Source organism: Saccopteryx leptura, chromosome 2 (assembly GCF_036850995.1).
Source record: "Saccopteryx leptura isolate mSacLep1 chromosome 2, mSacLep1_pri_phased_curated, whole genome shotgun sequence".
NCBI classification, from domain to species: domain Eukaryota; kingdom Metazoa; phylum Chordata; class Mammalia; order Chiroptera; family Emballonuridae; genus Saccopteryx; species Saccopteryx leptura.
Window position 1 is genome coordinate 253,512,658 of NC_089504.1, and position 18,925 is coordinate 253,531,582.

The window sequence follows — 18,925 nt, forward strand, 5'->3', positions numbered from 1 at the left end:
TTAGTTCTGGCGAACCGGCTGAATCCTGCCACTGCATATATCCCTCCTTCACCCTCTTCTTTCTCCTCCACCCCCTTTCCCTCTGGTAATCACCATGCTGTTGTCTGTATCTATAAAGTGTTTTTGTTTTGTTTTGCTTATCTACTTTTTTCAACCACTCCCCAACCTCCCTGTCCTCTTGTCAGCTGTCAGTCTGTTCTCTATCTCTATGATTCTGTTTCGGTTTTCTTTGTTAGTTTATTAGATTCCACATATAAGTGAAATTCTACAGCACTTGTCTTTCTCTGCCTGGCTTCTTAGCGTAATGCTCTCCAGGTCCATTCATGCCATTGCAAAGGGTGGCATTTCCATCTTTTTTACAGCTGAGTAGCATTCCATTGTGTCAGTGTACCCCTGCTTTTTTATCCACTCATCTGCTGATGGGCACTTGGGCTGCTTCCAGATCGGTGTCATCGTAAATAATGCTGCGGTGAACATGGGGTATAGTAGTCTCTCTAATTAGTGTTTCGGGTTTTTTCAGATAAATTCCCAGAAGAGGAATCGCTGGGTCAAAAGGCATTTCCACCTTTAATTTTTTGAGGAAACTCCACACTGCTTTTTACAATAACTGCACAGATCTGCATTCCCACCAGCAGTGCACAAGGGTCCCCTTTTCTCCACACCCTCACCAGCACTTGTTGTTTGTTATCTTATTGATGATAGCCATATGACAAGTGTGAGGTGATGATACCTCATTGTGGTTGTAATTTTCATCTTTCTGATGATGAGTGATGTTGAGCATCTTTTCATATGTCTATTGGCCATTTGTATGTCCTCTTTGGAGAAGTGTCTATTTAGTTCCTCTGCCCATTTTTTAATTGGGTTTTTTGGGGGTTTTTAAGTTTTATAGGTTCTTTATAAATTTTGGGTCTTAACTTCTTATCAGAGATATCATTGATGAATATGTTCTCCTATTTTTTGGATTGCGTTTTGTTGATGTTTTTTCCTTTGCTGTGCAAAAACTTGCTAGTTTGATGTAGTCACACTTATTTCTTTTTTTTTTTTTCCCTTGCCTGAGGAGAGATATCGGAGAAAATATTGGTATAAAAAATGTCTGAGATGTTATTGCCTATATTTCCTTCTATGATTTTTAGGGTTTTGAACCTAACATTTAAGTCTTTAATCCATGAATTTATTCTTGTGTATGGTATAAGAAGGTGGTCTAGCTCCTTCCTTCCTTCCTTCCTTCCTTCCTTCCTTCCTTCCTTCCTTCCTTCCTTCCTTCCTTCCTTTTTTGTATGTATCCTAATTTCCCAACACCATTTATTAAATAGACCGTCTTTACCCCATTGTACAATATGTTCTTGACTCCTTTGTCAAATATTAATTGACCGAGATAGGCATGGGTTGATTTCTGGGTTCTCTATTCTGTTCCGTTCCATTGATCTATATGTCTGTTATTATGTCAGTACCGTGCTGTTTTGATTACAATGGCCTTGTTGTATAGTTTGATATCAGGTAGCATGATTCCTCCAACTTTGTTCTTCTTTCTCAAGATTGCTGTGGCTGTTTGGGTTCTTTAGTGGTTCCGTATAAGTTTTTGGAATATTTATTCTAGTTTTGTGAAATATGCCATGAGTATCTTGATAGAAATTGGATTGAATCTATAGATTGCTTTAGGGAGTATGGGCATTTTAATGATGTTCCTTCTTCCTATCCATGAACATGGTGTATGCTTTCACTTATTTGTATCTTTGATTTCTTTCTTTATTGTTTTATAATTTCCTAAGTATAGGTCTTTTACAACCTTGGTTTAATTTATTCCCAAGTATTTAATTGTTATTATTATTTTTTGATGCAATTGTGAATGGAATTGTTTTCTTAGTTTCCCTAATAGTTCATTTGTTGGTGTATATAAATGCGACGGATTTCTGGATATTTATTCTGTATCCTGCTACTTTACTGAATTCATTCTAGTTGTTTTTGGTGGAATCTCTAGGGTTTTTTATATATAGTGTCATCTCACCTACAAATAATGACAGTTTTACTTCCTCCTTTCCTATTCCCTTTTCTTTCTTCTTGTCTGATTGCTGTGGCTAGGACTTCCATTACGATACCAAATAAGAGTGGTGATAGCAGACATCTCTATCTTGTTCCTGATCTTAAGGGAAATGATTGTAGTTTTTGCCCCCTTGAGTATGATGTTGGCTGTGGGTGTGTCATGTATGGCCTTTGTTACATTGAGGTATGTTTCCTCTATTCCCACTTGGCTGAGAGTTTTTATCATAAATGGTGCTGGAGTTTATCAGATGCTTTTTCTGCATTTGCTGATGGATCATGTGAATTTGACCCTTAATTTTATTTATGTGGTGTATCCTGCTTATTGATTTCAGATGTTGCACCAGCCCTGCCTCCCAGGAATAAATTCCACTTGATCATGGTGTATGATCTTTCCAATGTATTGTTGGATCCGGTGTGCTAATATCTCATTGAGGTTTAGCCTCTGTGTTCATCGAAGATATTGGCCTGTGATTTTCTTTCTTTGTAGTATCTTTATCTGGTTTTGGAGTTAAGATCATGCTCGCCTCATAAAATGAGCTTGGGAGTCTTCCCTACTCTTGAATTTTTTGGAATAACTTGAAGAAGGATCGGTGTTAGTTCTTGTTTGACTGTTTGGTAAAATTCACCTGTGAAGCCATCCGCTCCAGGACAAACACAGGTTCTGCTATACTAATTTTTATTCTTTTCTTTCTTTAATTTTTGAAAGTTAGTACTCATAATTAGAAGATGAATCAGTAGGGTTAATGCTTTAGATTCACTGGTTAAGTCCATAAAAGGATCTTTCCATTATCTTCACAAAATTCATCGGAATATTACGTAGAAAAGGAAGCAGAAAGGGCCCCTCCCTGTGGTTGTAGATCAGTCTGCTCACTGACAGTTAAGCCTTGAATTCAGAGTTCCTGACCTGCCGACCCAGTCCCACTCATCACGTTGCACATGGCTGGTGGCATTATCTGTGGGGCAGCTGTTCTGACAGGGAGCCACGCTGCTCGGCAGACACGCGGGGTCCTGTGCGGTAGACCGTTCACTGAAGGCAGGAGGCGACGGGCTGTGGTGTCTTTGCCGTCGTTGCTACGATGACAGGGAGGCCTGTTAGCAAGTCCGCAGAAGGGGAGGGGCACACCCACTGCGGCCCCAGCCTTCAAGGAAGGACACGATAGTGAGGAGTGGGCTCTGTAGTCCTCTAGCAGGACCTTGTGAGTTAGCCCAATAACAGTTCTCATTCAAACGTGTTTCCTTTGTCAAGAGGCTACATTCTTCAGTTCCAGCCTCCTGACCTCATCGGTCACTAGTATCCGAGTCAGAGACCCCTAGAGCTGGAGGGACTCCCTCTAAGGACCCACCTTTCGTAGGCGAGGCACTGGAAGCCCCAGAGACAGGACTGGACCCACCCAGCAGACCGGATCCAAGACTAGAACGGGGTTATCCTACCTGCCGGCTCACGCTTCTCCTGTCTGTGATGGCTCTGTGGTATGACTTAGTTAGAGGAGGAAGCGTTCAAAACATATCCCTCACTGTCCGCGCCACTGTGTACTCAGCTGCAAAACGAGGATTGTAATTTCCCAATTGATTCTTCAGTTCCATGCGAGCCGGGACTGGGACATCCGTCTCCGCGTGTCCCGAGGCTCCCGTTCACACACGGCTTCGCACATGGAGCCGCTCGATGCATGTTGGCTATTGAGTCGTTGAACGAATGAATGGGTGAGACTCTTAATTGGACTTCTCAAGTGATGGCTCTTTCATGAGCCGGTTTCCGAAGCTGTGGGCACACCCTCAGCCACGTGTTTCCTGACTTTTGGAGAAGCAGAGAACGGTGACGGTGTCTCTGGTCGTTCCGATGGGAGACCTTTCCGCTCTGCGGAGGCCCCACAAGGATCCTGGGGTTTCTGTTGTCTGTCTTCTGTGTGGCTGGTTGTTTACGAAGCCTTAGGAAGGCCTGGTGGTCTTCCACCAGGGTCAGTTTACTTTGTTGGTCTCGGTAGCAGGGGTCGTTCCCCAGGGTCGTGCTGTGGGGTGTTTTCATTTGTCCTAATGACAGACACCTACATGGGTCACGGACGGGGACCTCATCTAACTCACTTCCTGCAGCACCCCAGTGCCCGTATGACGCCTGAATCCCAGACAAGTAAATAATAAGGTCCCGAACCCCTCAAGCAAAATAGGAAGCCTACATATTGAAAAATTAGGCAGTTTAGCCCGAGGCCAAACCCACATGCCACCAGCAGGGATTCTAACTGGAGCCGTTTTCCTAACAGCCGGTGTGACGAGGCCCAGCAGGGCTCTGAGAGGGGCTTTCTCAGGCTTTTACTGAGCACCTGCTATGTGCCAGGTGCTGGGTTAGACACTGTTAGGGGGGGAGAAAGACAGAACATGCACAGTCACTTCTTACAAGCAGCCTTTCTCCACCAGCGCTCGCTCACGGTCAGCCCGGAGCGCCGTGGAGACGTCACCCCCTGCGCCGCAGACCCTCACTGTTTCTGAGGCACAGAGCAGCGAGGCCTGGGGCAGTGTGGCCGGTGGCAGGTGAGGGGGGTGACAGCCGGGGTGAGAAGTTAGGGCTTCGATTGAAAAATGGGTGAGACTGGAGTTGGCAGAAAGCAGAAGCACGGAGGTCACATTGAGAAGTCCCAAGTCGGACATGTAGGCAAGAAGGTGACGTGTTCCTGGGGGGCTCTCACCGTGGTGTCTCCGTTTCCTGCTGGCAGGAGTCCTGGTGGTCGTTGTCACCGCTGGGGCCTCGTGGGGGGCGGGGGGCTGACCTGTTAGGTGCTGCCAGCCTGAGAGTCCCTGTGTCTCCCCTGCATGGACAAGGGGCTGACACTGCCCTCCAGGGTTTCTCGAGGGTCTCTGCTGAAGAACAGGATGTTGGCAGTGTTTCCTCAGCCCCCCTGCCGTGCGCTGCGCTTAGAACCAGTACGGGGACAGCAGTACGCCCTCTGGGCCACGGATGAAAACAGATGCGCACACCGTGTTGGAAAGGAATCCGTGGTGTTCCCATGACCCCTCCCTCCCAAGAGCGGGCTCCGTCTAGTACTGTCAGGCAGGTGTTCAAATAAATAATGCAGCTAAAAACACTGCCCCAGCAGCTGGGACCGCCCTGGAGTAGCTCTGGGGTGGAGGGCGTACGACACCCCAGCCACCCACCTGGGCAGGCGTGTGTCGGCTCCACAAAGTTAAACACCCTCTGGACACAGCTACGTGGACCAGGGGCCCGTCTCTTAGGGGAAACCAGCAAAGCCTCTCTTGCATCCAGCGCTGCTGGGGAGCAGGCGAGCCTCAGCTGGACCCCTCAGCTGGACCCATCAAACACTGGGTTCAAAACCAAACATGAATCTGTCTCCACTAGGGGGAGACAGTGGCTTCAGAGCAGTAGCTCGAATTCCATACGTGCTTCCCACCTGGTTCTTGTCTGCTCCTAGCAGACCCGGTGACCCTCCCAGGAGTCGGTGACTTTCTGTTGCTGGTCCTCAGAATAACTGTCAGTGGCTAGCAGTGTTTTAGTTAGCACTCTGTATGTGTCAGATACCATAGCTGTTGTTTTATTTAATCCTCGAAAGAACACCGGGGTAGACAACATGATCCCCAACGGCACAGATCCAGACACCGAGGTGCAGAAAAGTCACGTCTCCTGCCCGAAACCCACGTGGGGCCTGGGGAATTTGGTCCAGGTCTGATCGCCGAGCGACTGATACCGTAGTCGATTGTTACCTGGATTTCATGTGGACTGCCCAGTGACAGCATGTCTTACCTCTTTGAGCTCTCATCATATATGTATAAATTAATGTATAATATTGTGGTGTAGGCGTTGTCGCAAATTCACACTAATGCTGGAGAATCCAGATTGTTTGCGAAAGGCTGTGTCGTGCCAACCTCTGTGAAGACGCCCGCACCCCCGAAGCTCCCAGGAGGATCCCCTGCGGGTTCTCTGAGGACCGGACTCTGAGGGGCGCGATGCGGTGACTCCCCCACACGTAGGGTGCGTCTCCTGCAGGACTGAGCCCTGTATGTACGTGTAGGTCTGCGAGGAGCATTTGACAACCAGGGCTGTTTAGGATGTGGGGGACAGATGTCTTCAAAGCGATTCCTGTGGCTCCACGTGCTCATTGCAGGCACAGGGGCATGGACTCAGGGACGCGCTGAACTGCCCGGGTTCCAGGCAGGCGCTAAGCCTACCTTGGCTACTTTGTGACGTCATCGCTGATGACAGGGTTGCCGGGCCGATGTCGCCGGGGATTCAGGGATGCTTCTGCCCCTGGCCACTCGGACGCTGTGTAAAGGTGAAGGCAATAGGGGGCAGCTTCTGATCTTTGTGGGGAGAGGCTGAAGGAGATGTCTGCTCTGGAAGTGTGACTTTAAACTGGAAGACTGTGGATGGCAAGTCAGGCGTGGCTTAGAGCTTTTGCAACCCTGACTGTAGTCGTGTGTTTTCCGGCTCTGAGGCCCATCCCCTCCCCCAGTCGAATCACACTTGAATTTACCAACGGAGGAGGGACTGACTCTCTGGAACTGGCCAAGTGACAACTTTTGGCTGATAACGAAAGGGTCTCGGAATTATGCTCAGCCTTGCTCCGGGCAGCGACCCCGTCAGCCCTGATCAACGGGACGGGCTGAGCCACAGGGGAGGCCGTGCCACAGAGGTGTGGTCTGCGCGGAGCCATGGTCCGGGGGTTCCCCGGGAGTGGGTGACTCCACGGTGGGGCCATGATTCTGTCTGCTCTCATCCAGGTGTAGCTCTGAGGGGGTGAGGAAGAAGGCTTCTGTCTGTGTATCATCCTGGGAGAGGGACGTGAGGTAGGTAGCAGGTGTTCCGACGTCTCAAGGTAACAGGTGAAACATGAGTTCGGACCCCAGATGAGCTGTGATTCCGTTCCATTCCACATGTACCGCCAAGGACCCGGCCTGCACGTTTGCATGCTTTAGACTGTTCGTTGGTGTTGTACATCTAATGTTTACAGGAGGGCCCGGGAGGGTGATACCCCGGAATTACCTGGAGACTATTTTTAAGTGGCACGTGTTCTGGGTCATAATCCCTGCACGTGGGAGGCCTGGGCACGTGCCTTTTTGGTGGGCATCCCAGGTGGTTCTGTGCCTTCCCCACCGAATTGACACAATGTGCTGCAGATGATTCTACACCAGAGTCTTTTTGTCCTGCCCAACGAGCAGGCCAGTGATAGCCCGGTCTTCCTGTCACTGACTGTCAGAGCACATGGGACACGTGTGTCCAGTTGTGTGGGCGTGGGCATGCATGTGCACACGTCACCTGTGCTTCCTGAGGCGCATGTCCTGCTGCCGGCCCCGTGGCGTGTGACGGAGCAATGAGGACAGGCCAGCCTGGGCAGACAGGTCCCCCACGTCCCCCCCGCTTGCAGACAGCAGGAGCGTCCCCATGGTGGAACTCTGAAACCCACGCTGACCTTTTCGCGAAGCATTACAATCAAGTTGGACATTTCCAGTTTCACCGCAAACGCTTGCCCCGTGGGGAAACACTTCCCTGCATTTTATGACAATTGGTTCTGATTCTGAGGCACTAATTTGTATTGAATGCAAAATGTCCAGGCTCACACAAAAACCAGAAAGTCCCGTGTCCAGGCGGGTCCCACGCTGTGTTTTCATTGGGAAGGCAGGGGAGACAATGAGAGATTGTGATTTCCGTTTCAGAAAACCCTTCCTTCGCTGTTTTGCCTGCTTTCCCATTAGACCCGTCCCCTGGGTCTAATGACAACGGGCAGTTCCGCAGGGACCGGGCCTCAGGGAGGGACTTAGCCTGTTGGGGTTCTCAGCTCCTCGATGGCACAGCCTCCAGGGCGGTGGAGGATGTGTGAAGCCCACCCTGTGCCCAGGACCCTGTTGTGCCGCCCTGGCGTGTGCAGTGGACCTCCGAGAGGCTCTGGATGTGGGTGAGGCCGAGTCAGTTTTTCACTCTGCATTGTATTCTGGTCAGCGGGTAGCGGCACACCTAGGACATGAGGACAAGTCCCGGGGCCTGGGAGCCTCCTGACTTCCTCGGGAAGAAGTCACAGGAACAGGAGCCGCTGCTTCTCCTGCTAAATGGGAGCCTCGCACGGAGGACCATTTTGGGGACCTGAGTACCACCAGGCCTGGCCAAAGTATTCTTCAGTAGGGACAGCGGGTGGCGTTTGGGTGAGGAGGCAGAGAGCGGCCTGCGAGGGTAACAGACGCCCTGGGAATGTTGCCGCTGGACTGTGTGGCCTCTGCCCCAAGGCAGGGGCTCCGCCCGTCCCGAACCCAGGTTGGTGTCAGGCTTCTGGGGGTGCTTCCCGATCCTTTCCCAGGGGCTGCGCCTCCATTGCAGCGAAAGACACATTTCAGGAGCATCTTCTCGGGCAGGGGAAGGGTCTCCCGGATATCTCTGGGGGCGTCTGTTCTGTCTGCTTGAATCCGTGAGCCGCGTGAGCAAGAGCAGGTGCGGGCATCTGTTCAGGTTTCCTCTGAGCCCAAGGGTCTGTAGGCGTCTCAGGTCCACGGTAGACTGTCCCTCCCTCTCTCCGGCATTTGCGTCTTGGAATCATCACACGGTGGGGGCCGGGGAGGGTCGAGTTGTGCTCTGTGGTGGAAAGGTCAGCAGCACCCTCCCCCTCAGGCCCTGGAACAGGCATTTGACTGGGTTGCTGGAGGGTCGGACCACTTTCTCTGGGATCTGCAGCGTGGCTAGCATTCTCCACAGGGCCCTGCTCCGGGTCTCAGTGGCTCCGTCTGTCGAGTTAGAGGGGTGGGGTGTTCTGTTCTCTGGGTTTTCGCTCTCCCCGCTGCACAGAGCACAGAGGCAGACGCATCATGACTCACAGGCAGAACAGCTGCATTCTGGAAGCCCCCTCCCCGGCCTTCCTCAACTCTCTCCTCTCCTGTTCACTGCGTGTGCGGAAAGGGTGCCGTGCTCCCCGGCTGTGAATACCAAATGTGTTATTTCTGTTATTTAGCCTCTGGTTAATCGCTCCCCCGGGATTCCCAGTTCTCCGCAGGGCACTGGCTCACCACCACAGGGGACCTGGGAGCCACTGCCCCGGACCTGCAGGCGCACAGGCTCTGTGGCTGTGTCATTCCTCCCTCCATCCCGCGTCAGGTCGTCTGACAGGACGCTGTGGGTTGACGTCCCTGTGACAGGGGTGCTGGAGGCCCCAAGGGTGCGGCCTGAACAGAACCGGCACTGTCCTTGCCCTCGCAGAGGTTCCGTTTTAGGGAGGGAGATGGACGGTGAGGAGGAGACATCACAGTGAAAAGCGACAGGCTCCCCGGATCAAGTGCGAGTGTCTTTTAGAGCGGGTTTTGCGTCAGACCCCTGGACTTGACCCTGCACTCCGGGCTCCCTGGCGAGCGGTGCCCTGGGTGGCCAGGCCCGGCTGTGGCTGACCGTAGCCACCTGAGGTTCGGGACCTGGGACCACTTCCCGTCACGGTGCTGTCCTGCTGCTCGCCCCGAAACCTTGGCGCGTGGCGCTTCTGCTGCGATTGACGGGGGCGGGCCTGTCCCGCCTGGATGCTCGTTTTTTAATCCTTCTCGCCTCGCCTCGCTCCGTATGGCCCCCTCCGTTTTCCTTTATAGACTTTCAGGTCTGCTGTACCTGCTGACGACCTCGTGGAGAGCGCCGGGCACCTCCCTTAATTAATCCCATCGATTTCGAATCCCAGGAGGCGCAGGGTCCTTAGATCCCTGAAGCAGTAAGTGGAATGTCTAAATTCTGACCTTTTCCATCTGCAAAATGTTCTGCCACAAAGTCGCCTGCCGGGTGGAAGGGCTACGGTTTTATGTATTTGAGGAAGCGCTTTCACAGCCGAGGTCTGGGTGCTGCGGAGACCCAGGAGGAAAGGGTGCTCGCCCCTCCCCCTCCTTCCTTCTCCCTTCTTCTCCCGCCTCTCATCAGGGTCATGCCCCATTCTCTCCTTCCTTTTTGGTCACCCTCCCCCGTGGTCATTTACTACTTCCATAATGCTGGTGGAGCGGGGACCTGGTCATTGTCGCCGGGGGGTGTCTTGAATTCTGTGAAGAAGGGTGTGGCCACCAGCTCAGGACGTCTTTTGGGGGAGGAGCTGCGAGGATGTCTTTCAGGAATTCACACTGGACACCCGAGGACGTGGTCTTGCCAAGTTTCGGGTGGGTGGTTTTCCAACGACATCCCCTGGAGAGAGGACGTGCGGGACTTCCGGGGACACGCTCTTCAGTCTTGCTCAGCGCCACATGGTTGGGAGGACCAGCCTTCCACGGGGACGTGCAGAGGTCAGCGCTCAGAGGGGCTCGGGGGAGGGTGAACTCAATGCCCCCATTGCAGAGATGTGAACGTGGGTCAGGGAGTTGGCCCTGCGCAGGCCCGTGTGCCCGTGTGATCGGCCGGGCACCGTGTGCAGGTGCTCCCCAGCGGAGAAGCGTCCGGCGTGTCACGAGCAGCCACGGAGCCTCAGTTCGTGCCCAGTCACCCTGCTGCCTCCCCCTAACCAAACCGCCACACCGACGGAAGAGAGGTTCCATGCAAAGAAGTTTCTTGGGCTGACCCAGAGGCTGTGCTCCGCGCTGCCCTCTAGGGAAGCAGCAGTTGTGGTCCTTCCTCAGGAGCCGGCTGGGCTGAAGCTGGGTGCTGGCTGGCCGGTCGCGCCTGGAGCATTGCCACATTGCCATCACCAAAGAGTTAACGCGGGGTGAGCGTGGCTGGTGGTGAAGGGAGGGCTCGGAGGGAGAAAGACGGATGAACCCCTCCTTGTGCCATCTGACCGCGTGAGTCGTGTGCGTGTGTGGCGCGGGAGAAGGCATTCTGAGATGGGCAGGGCCCCACCGAAGGACTTCCCCTGCCCGGGGCCCGCAGCCGAGGACTGTCGCTATGCGCCGGAAGCTTGATTTTATTATTGCTCCCCCCACTTAATGTCTGTCTCCCGGGCAGCTGGCGATGTTTTAATGAAGCTGAGATTGGAGCGTCTGCAGCACTGCAGAATTATAAGCTGCCGAGTCAGAATCAAATTAATAATTCATGAAATTAAAGTGTATAATTAATTTGAACCACGCCAGCAAGAGGCAGGGCCAGAGCCCGCAGCCGGGAAGGGGCTGCATGCAGTGTGGGGCGTTGGCTGAACCCAGCCTCTGTCTGGTTCGGTGGGGCAGTCCTGGCGGTCTGGGGATTGAAAACGGGGACTCGCCTTCTCAGACGCTCTGAGGCCTCGGCTGGCGCTCATTCACTCTTCCCCCGGCCCCGGAGGAGTCTTGCCACAGAAGGAAGTGAGGTCCTGCTGAAAGCTCTGTCAGACCTTCACTCTCCACTGTTTGTAGGAACATGAGTCAAATCCAAAAATCCCAGGTTCTCTGAGCTTCCGCGCCCCTCGGTTTCCCTGTTACGTACATGGACACGCACACGGCAGATGCAAATGGCTCCCCCAGCCACGGTGGTGGTGGGTGTCATGGTGGGTGCCCGAGCAGCCCTCACCAGGGCCCTTTGCAGTGGCCAAAGGAAGGTCCCATGCTGCCACTCCCAGTCACCAAGCGAGGGGTGGAGTCGCCGGTCTCTGGGCCACTCTGCTTGCCTTCATCAGACGCCACGTTGGGCACCTTCTGTGACTTCGTCTGGTCCCAGCTGCCTCTCCAGGTGTGAGAGGCAGGGGCTCCGCTGGTTATAGGTGATGCTGGCTTAACGCGCTGGGCATTTTGCAGGGATGCCCGTCTGCACTGGCCCTGGAGTGCCACTTGGTATTGAATAACAAAGCTGGTGCCGTTACGGGCAGAGGGACTTGGGGTTAACGCTTTTTCACTGGAAAATCCTGGTGTATAAGCCTGCCATGCACAGGGTCCTCCTCCCCCGTGGAGACTCGCAGGGTGAGAACCCAGCGGGCATCTGAGGGGTCTATCCCCACCTCTCTGGTGTGAGAGTCCTTGCTCTCACCTCCTGTGGCACCTTCCCACTTCCTCACAGGTAAGGTTTCACCGCTGGTGCTTCCAGACCCACGATGACTCAGGAACTCACCACAAGTTCCTGTGTTGCTCCTGGCCACCGTTAAGCCATGGCACGTGTGATGCACAAGTCAGCAACGTGCGATGGCCAGCCCGTGACAAATGCATCTCCGGGCAGAAGCAACGGCCCTGTGACAGGTCTGGCTTCCTGACCTCTCAGCGCTCTACGTACACAGGTGTGAACCCTTCTCGTGAAAGGAGACCCGTCACGACTTGGCACGAATGCCAAGACAGAGGACTCAAGTGACTTGCCCAAGACACTGGAGCGATGGCACCGCACTGGGGTTTCCTGTCCCCTGCAAACAGTGATGGGCTTAGCTTGCCATAGGATTCATTTAATCAACCGGCAGCCTTCAGCCATAAATATGGATGGAACCAATAAAGTCACAAAAAAAAAAAACCCTAGTCACACACTGAAGTCACATCAGGGAAGCCATATAAAATTGTGGGTGGCCACTCCCCTGTCCCTGAACCAGCACCGTGTTGGAAGTACACTGAGATAGAATGGAGGCCTGCGGCATACACAGAAATGGCTGTTAGAGAGTCTCTTAGCAAGAGAAAAATACTTCTTTAAACCTCTGATGATAGAGTCGTGCTTTCCAGGTCCAAGCAGCCCAGCATCTCACGGGGTGGAGGTCTCTCAGAGATGTCCTCTGCTCACGAAGTCTTTGTAGCACCCTGTGTGTGGGGCTGGCACACGGTGTTCTCACCTTGGAAGAAACTGAGGCATGTTGATAGGCAGTGACGTCCTCACAGTGCCTTTGGACAGAGGCAGAGCTGGGGCACGCAGCCTTCATGGTCTGTGCTCGATCCAGGGGGTTCTATGCCCCCCCGGGGGGGGGCACGGAGAAGTCTTCCCTTCAGGTTGGGGATTCCCTCTAACAACTGTATCTGGCCCCTTCCATTGGGTCAGATGCTCGAGCCATGCAGTGTGGTGTCAACGTTTTGCTGACGCTCACCCCCAGTTTAGGCCCTGTAGGGGACGGACCCGAGCGGGTGGGTGTTTTGACCTGTTAGCTCCTAAACAAGTTACGTACTCTATTCCTTGGTGTGCATGTCATAAATGTACAATGAAGCTCAGTAGTTAACTTATTTGATTCACGTCTTTTTTGTGTGTGAGCTTTTAAAGCCTGTCTCATGGTCCTGGAAGGTGCCAGCCATAGTCTGGGCTGTAAGATCCTCGGAGATGGGGCCTCTGCCTGTTGGACACTCTGTGCCGTGTAAAATCACGTTGTCCTTAGTGTGTGGGTTCCGAGCCACAGCCAGCAGTTCTCAGGGTGGGTTACCCGCCCACCACGTTCACTCACTCACACACCTGGAATTGCTGTTCACTAGTTATAGTGTGTCTAAGACTGTTATTTATACACACACACTGGCGGTGGTGAGGGGTCTTGGGTTGGTTTGGAGCAAATGCCAGCAGTCTCCTCTCACGTATCAGAAATGACCAACAGCCACTGTCCTTTGGCCGCATGAGCCAGGAGGCTCCCTGCCTTTGTCACCTGCTAGCACCGGGGTGGGGAGCAGGTCCCCAGGACATGGGCTGTTCCCCTGGGGGGCTCTCACTCCACCTTTCAAGTGAGCAGTGAGCACTCCTCCCTGGCCTGAATGGGCTGTGCGCACACATGTCCACCTTCCTCCGCTGAGGACACAGGAGAAGAAACTCATGCCAGCAGTATCAGCATGGCTCTGACCGGCACGGGGGAGCCGCAGGCTGGAGGAGGCCCTTTACCGTCTCCCCATTCCCCGTGCACACCAGGAATTCGTTTTCCAAAAGGAAGCCAAAAGCAGAGAAGCACTGCGTGATTTTTCAGAAATTATTATCGTGGTAACATGTCCCTACAGGCAGCAGATAGCCCGTTCCTCAGAATTATGACCTATCCTGGGTTCAGACATAGCCTGAGTAATGAAACTGGAGGAAATGCAGAAAAACGGGTATTAATGTGAACTACGCACACTTCACACTGCAGAAGGAGGGAACCTCTCTTAGCCAAAGATGAGCTTACTTTCCCCGAAATGCCTTTTTTTTTTTTTTTTTTTTTTTTTTGCTCAGGGCCCCTGGCCTTTAACTTCATGATACCTGTTGAGAGCCGCTCTCCCAGCGCCCTCCCCATCCACGGCGACACATTTCAGGGGAAATGGCCTGTTACTCTCCTGCGTAGCGCCGGGGTCCCTCCGTGGCCGAGACGTACAAAAGCCATCAGAAGAAATGCGATCTGCCAAGCGGGTCAGCTCATTGTACCATCCGGGGAACCATAAGATAGTTGTGGGGTGACGTGACGGGCTGGAGGTTGGTGGTGCCTCCGCACGGCACTCAGCGTCGGTACTCGTTCATGCCCAGCTCGCCATGGCCGCTTTTCTTTTTGCATACGTGGCGGGACGTCTGATAATGGTGGTGGACGTGCATTCACAGGGTGGGCATGTCAGGGGTGGAGGCATCCAGGAGTATTTGGTAGCTGGCCTGGGACATCTCAAACGGCGATGATCAACTCCGTGGCCGCGTCCTTGCCATAAACAGGAAATGAGCTTTGGGCCGTCGGCTTCAAATCGTCGGATGGCCTCTCTGTTGATAACAAGTGGATCTCCCCTAAATGATGGCCCCGCGGATAGATTGATCTGCTTGCAATGAAGTGGTCAGATGTGACCCGCCGGATTTTCTTCGCCATTTATCCACGCGCTGACGTGTCTGCCTGCATGCCTTCTCCCTCCTCCTTTTCCTCGTCTTGATCATCAAAAAGTACTCCTAAAGAATCCATCTGTGAGTGCAGCATAGGTTGGGCCTGCTTTCTAGGGACTCGCAAGATAATAAAAGTGCTTTTTATTATGTGGGTATAGAGGTTTCAGAGATACTACGTAAGGATAATGGAAGACATATCTTTATATATATAATGTTATATACAATGTGTAGTAGGCGGCGTTTATAGAATACTTATTACATGTCTGGCACGATACTCAACGTTTCTTAGGCAGTTTATTTAATAGAAGCAGGTGAAACAGGTGTATTAGCCCTCATTTACATTTAAGGACCATGAGGCCCAGAGAGGTTAATGAATCTACTCAAGGTCACGCAGCATGTCGGTTAATGTAAGGCAGGCAGTCTGGCTCTAGAGTTCATGCGTTTTACCAGCACCCTGTGCTCTTTCTCAGTGTAAGTACAATAAACAAAGGACAGACAATAATAATAAGTAAACCTGACTGAATATTTCCTATACATCAAGATCATCACTTCATTCAGTACTCCCCATAATTTGGTGATGTGGGAACCATTAGTCACCCCTACTTAATAGTTAGGAACAGACTTAGTTTCTAACCTGGCCTCATCTTATACATCTATCTGTCAGCCGCAGAGAGAGATTCCAGTTATGGTTGGGATATGGTGGAGGCCCTCGGGGTCTCCAAAGGCCACAAGAAACCACGCGAGGGTAGCAGAAGGCCATGTCGGGCGCTGGAGGAGGCTGACCAGCTGGCTAGAGCATGGAGTCCATGAGTCACCTGTGTGGCATTCATGGACTTCGCCTCTCTGACTGCTGGCCCCAGAGTTGAGGCACTGATGGAGAAAGCCACTGTGGATGGGGTGACACTGGACCGTTCCCACAGCCCGCGCCGTGAGCAGAAGCTCGTGCCTTAGTTGGCTGTGACCCGGTGGTGGTGGCTGTGTGCCCAGAAGCCAGGCACGTACATCCTGACCTCGGCAGTGTCTGCCTCGGGGAGGGGGGACACCTGGGCTGCTTGTTCAGGTGCAGATGAAAGTGTCACTGTCTCATCCTGGGTCTGATGACCTCGTGAGGTGTCAGATTTGGGGAGGGGATTCTATGCTCTCCCCTTTTCCCCACACCCTCTCCTGTTCCTCCAAGATGTCAAAGCACCTCTGCTCCTTCCCCCCTTCTCCTCGCTTGAGCCACCACGGCCAGAGTGCGACCTGACCAAGCTGACAGGTCAGGCTCCAAGATCCATTACCCGGAAGAACTATGGCTTGGCGGACCCTTGGCTGAGTCGGCAGCCGCGGCAGGAGGTCAAGTCAAGTGCACCCAACTGGCTCTGGCCTCTTGTGCTAAGAAGCAACCGGAGAGACCTTCTGTTGCCACATCTCGCCGTGGTTTCTCTCCTTTGAAAGTTCATGCACGAACACGCGTGCCCCGGGTGGTAGGATCTTGAGGGCGTTTCTTTGTTTTATGCGCAGACACGTGGTGCTGGATGGGCAGCACTCATGAGCCTGAGTGAGCTCAGAAAGATGTCGGACCCCTGTGTCTCTCTGCCAACGGGTTCATGGTATTCTGCGTGCGTGCACGTATGCGCACACATGTGTGTGTACCTGCACACGGACACTCATGCCCGTGACGGTGACCTGTGGGCCGCAGCTCTTCCGGGGGACTGGCTCCCTTCTCCACAGGCGCTGTCAGCACTGACACACTTGACCTGGTTTTGCAGGTGTCTCCCCTTTTCCCGCCCTCTGTCTCCCTCCCCCCGTCAGACACGGTCATGGCTCCTAGCCGCTTGCCTGTTCATCAGCAGCTCCGATGTCAGCCTGTCACTGGATGAGGGCCCTGCTATTTATATTTTGTTTGTGAGGAGGGAGAGGACGTGTAAACACGGCCCAGGTGGGCCCACTGCCATGCGGCACGGATGGGGCTGCCTAACAGGTCGTTCCGCCTGGACCAAGAGGTGCACGCTGTGCATGCCTTGAAAGGGTTACTGGGGATACGCAAACAAAAACAACATGCAAATGAGGCGCCGGCAACAGGTAGACTTTAATCAGATGCTGTCAGATGAATTCAGCGTCTCCCCCGATTGTCGCCTCCCCTTGCCTCCCGTTCGGAAGCCCTCATCTGCTCCAGATGTGGTTTAATTTACTGCGACTTGGCTAATTACTGTAATTAAGGATTAATTACTGTTAATTACTTTCACATAAACTCAACGCCAGTCAAAGAGCGGAGCCTTATGAAGTCTGCCACAGAAGCGAGCCTGGCTCGGCGGCCTGCGTGAGCTCTGCGGGTCTCAGAGTGTCCTCTGGCCCCGCGGCCACGGGCCCTCTCGCCCCTCCCGACCTCCCTGCATCACCGGCGGGACGGTGGGGCCAAAGGCGTGAGAGGGGTCAGAGCTCAGGCTGGCACAGGGCACCAGCTACCAGGCCCTTCCCTTCCACTGTGGGCTGCCAGAGGGACAGGGACGATGTCGGGGACGGGGCCCAGACAGCCTGCCAGAAGCTGCCGCGGGAACCGGTCACGGCTGCTTTCTCTGTGATTACACGGCCGGCTGTGTGAGCCAGGGAGAGGCCGGCACTGCGTCTGGGTGCTGAGCGCGGAGATGTCCGTCACAGGTAATTGGAGCCACAGTAAAACCAGAGGCTGGGAATCAGTCCCGGGCCATCCATTCCCTTCCAGGGAATGCTTCCCCATAAGAGACGGCCTCGTCCTTGCCGTGCGGCATGGCTGAGCACATGGCACATGCCTGGCCTCACAAGGACAAGGGCTAGGGCTGCCCTGCGTACCTGTTCCCCAGCTTCGCCGGGCCCTCCACTCTGTGGGGTCACGCCATCCTTTATTAGAGAGAAGGTCAGGACCCTGGTGACGAGTGAGAAACGTCTGCTCTCCTCACGTCCTGAGCCAACCTCCTGCCAGCAACCACTTGCCTTCATTTGAGGCCGAAGTTCCCCTGGGGTCCCCCACATGGGCCCTGTGGGCTCCATGTCTCGACCTCCTTTCTGGCTCCCTCCGTGGGGCCGCCCTGAGACTGCGCCCAGCCTCCCCCCCCCCCTCTCTGCGTCACCGTCACTCTGTGTGTCTTCTGACTCCCCGCCATCCCCCTCCCGCGGACCTCGCCGTCCCTGTCACCTCACTGCCCTGGCACCGGCCTCCTCCAGCTGTCTGTGTCCTTCCTTCCTCCTTGCAGCGCGCAGGCTCTCGAAGGCCTTCGCGTTCCTGTCCCGGGAGCCCCGCGGTGGCTGAGTGCGGTGTGGACCTTTCCGTCCCTGTCACCTCACTGCCCTGGCACCGGCCTCCTCCGGCTGTCTGTGTCCTTCCTCCCTCCTCGCAGCGCGCAGGCTCTCGAAGGCCTTCGCGTTCCTGTCCCGGGAGCCCCGCGGTGGCTGAGTGTAGTGTGGACCTTTCCGTCCCTGTCACCTCACTGCCCTGGCACCGGCCTCCTCCGGCTGTCTGTGTCCTTCCTCCCTCCTCGCAGCGCGCAGGCTCTCGAAGGCCTTCGCGTTCCTGTCCCGGGAGCCCCGCGGTGGCTGAGTGTGGTGCGGACCTTTCCGTCCTCATCCTTTTGGACGTCCTTCTTCTCTGTGGTGGACCCTGTTCTTCACGACCTCTCCCCAGAAGCTCGCCTGCCTCAGCCTCGGGGATTCTGGATGGTTCTCCCCTAGGGGGAAGGTTTTCCGTCTCCATCGGGACCTTGGGTGTTGGTGTTGCTCTGGCTTTGACCTCTGACCTCTGATGGGCAATGGATGGGGCACATTCTCTTCATTTGTTGGGTGATCTCGTCAGTCTCAGGGTACTTGTGATCACCCACTAGACTAAGAGCACCCCAGGACAGCCGTGCCACTGAGGACACATGGATGCCTCTCGCCTGCCGGACCATGGTGCCCTGAGTCATGAGCCTCCGAGTGACCGCTCGGGCCGCCTTCAGGAGTCGTCCTGGTCCCCTGTGCCGCCTTACACAGGACGGTTTTTCTGCTGGGATGAGGGAGGTCTCTGTGTCTTGTAAGGAAATCCTAGGAACAGATTGTTTCAAAGTGGGGTCCAAAGAAGGTCTTTTTTGATTGAAATTCTGAAAGCCGCGTTGTTGGTGCAGAGACAGCGTGCTGGGACACCATGCGGTATGTCTGTATCCTGCGTGCTTCCGTCTGTTGCTGAAAAGTAGCCCACTTGCACACAAGTGAGGCCGTCTTCAGCTTGACGAAAGGATGCCGCTTCCCTGTAAAGGGAACCGTAATTTGGGGCTA

At 54.0% G+C, this 18,925-nt stretch overlaps 1 protein-coding gene across 3 annotated transcripts in view; it reads left to right on the top strand.

Annotated features, from left to right (window-relative positions):
• Window positions 1-18,925, top strand: part of PBX1 (PBX homeobox 1) — a 236,199-nt gene that overhangs the window by 123,840 nt on the left and 93,434 nt on the right. The window contains exon 1 of one of the 3 annotated variants that reach the window (XM_066371371.1): window positions 16,995-17,299. The exons of the other annotated variants lie outside the window; for them this stretch is intronic. Coding sequence (XP_066227468.1) covers window positions 17,287-17,299 — 13 coding nt within the window. The 5' untranslated portion in view covers window positions 16,995-17,286. Of the gene's footprint in view, window positions 1-16,994; window positions 17,300-18,925 lie in introns of those variants that run through there. 3 annotated transcript variants of the gene reach the window in all.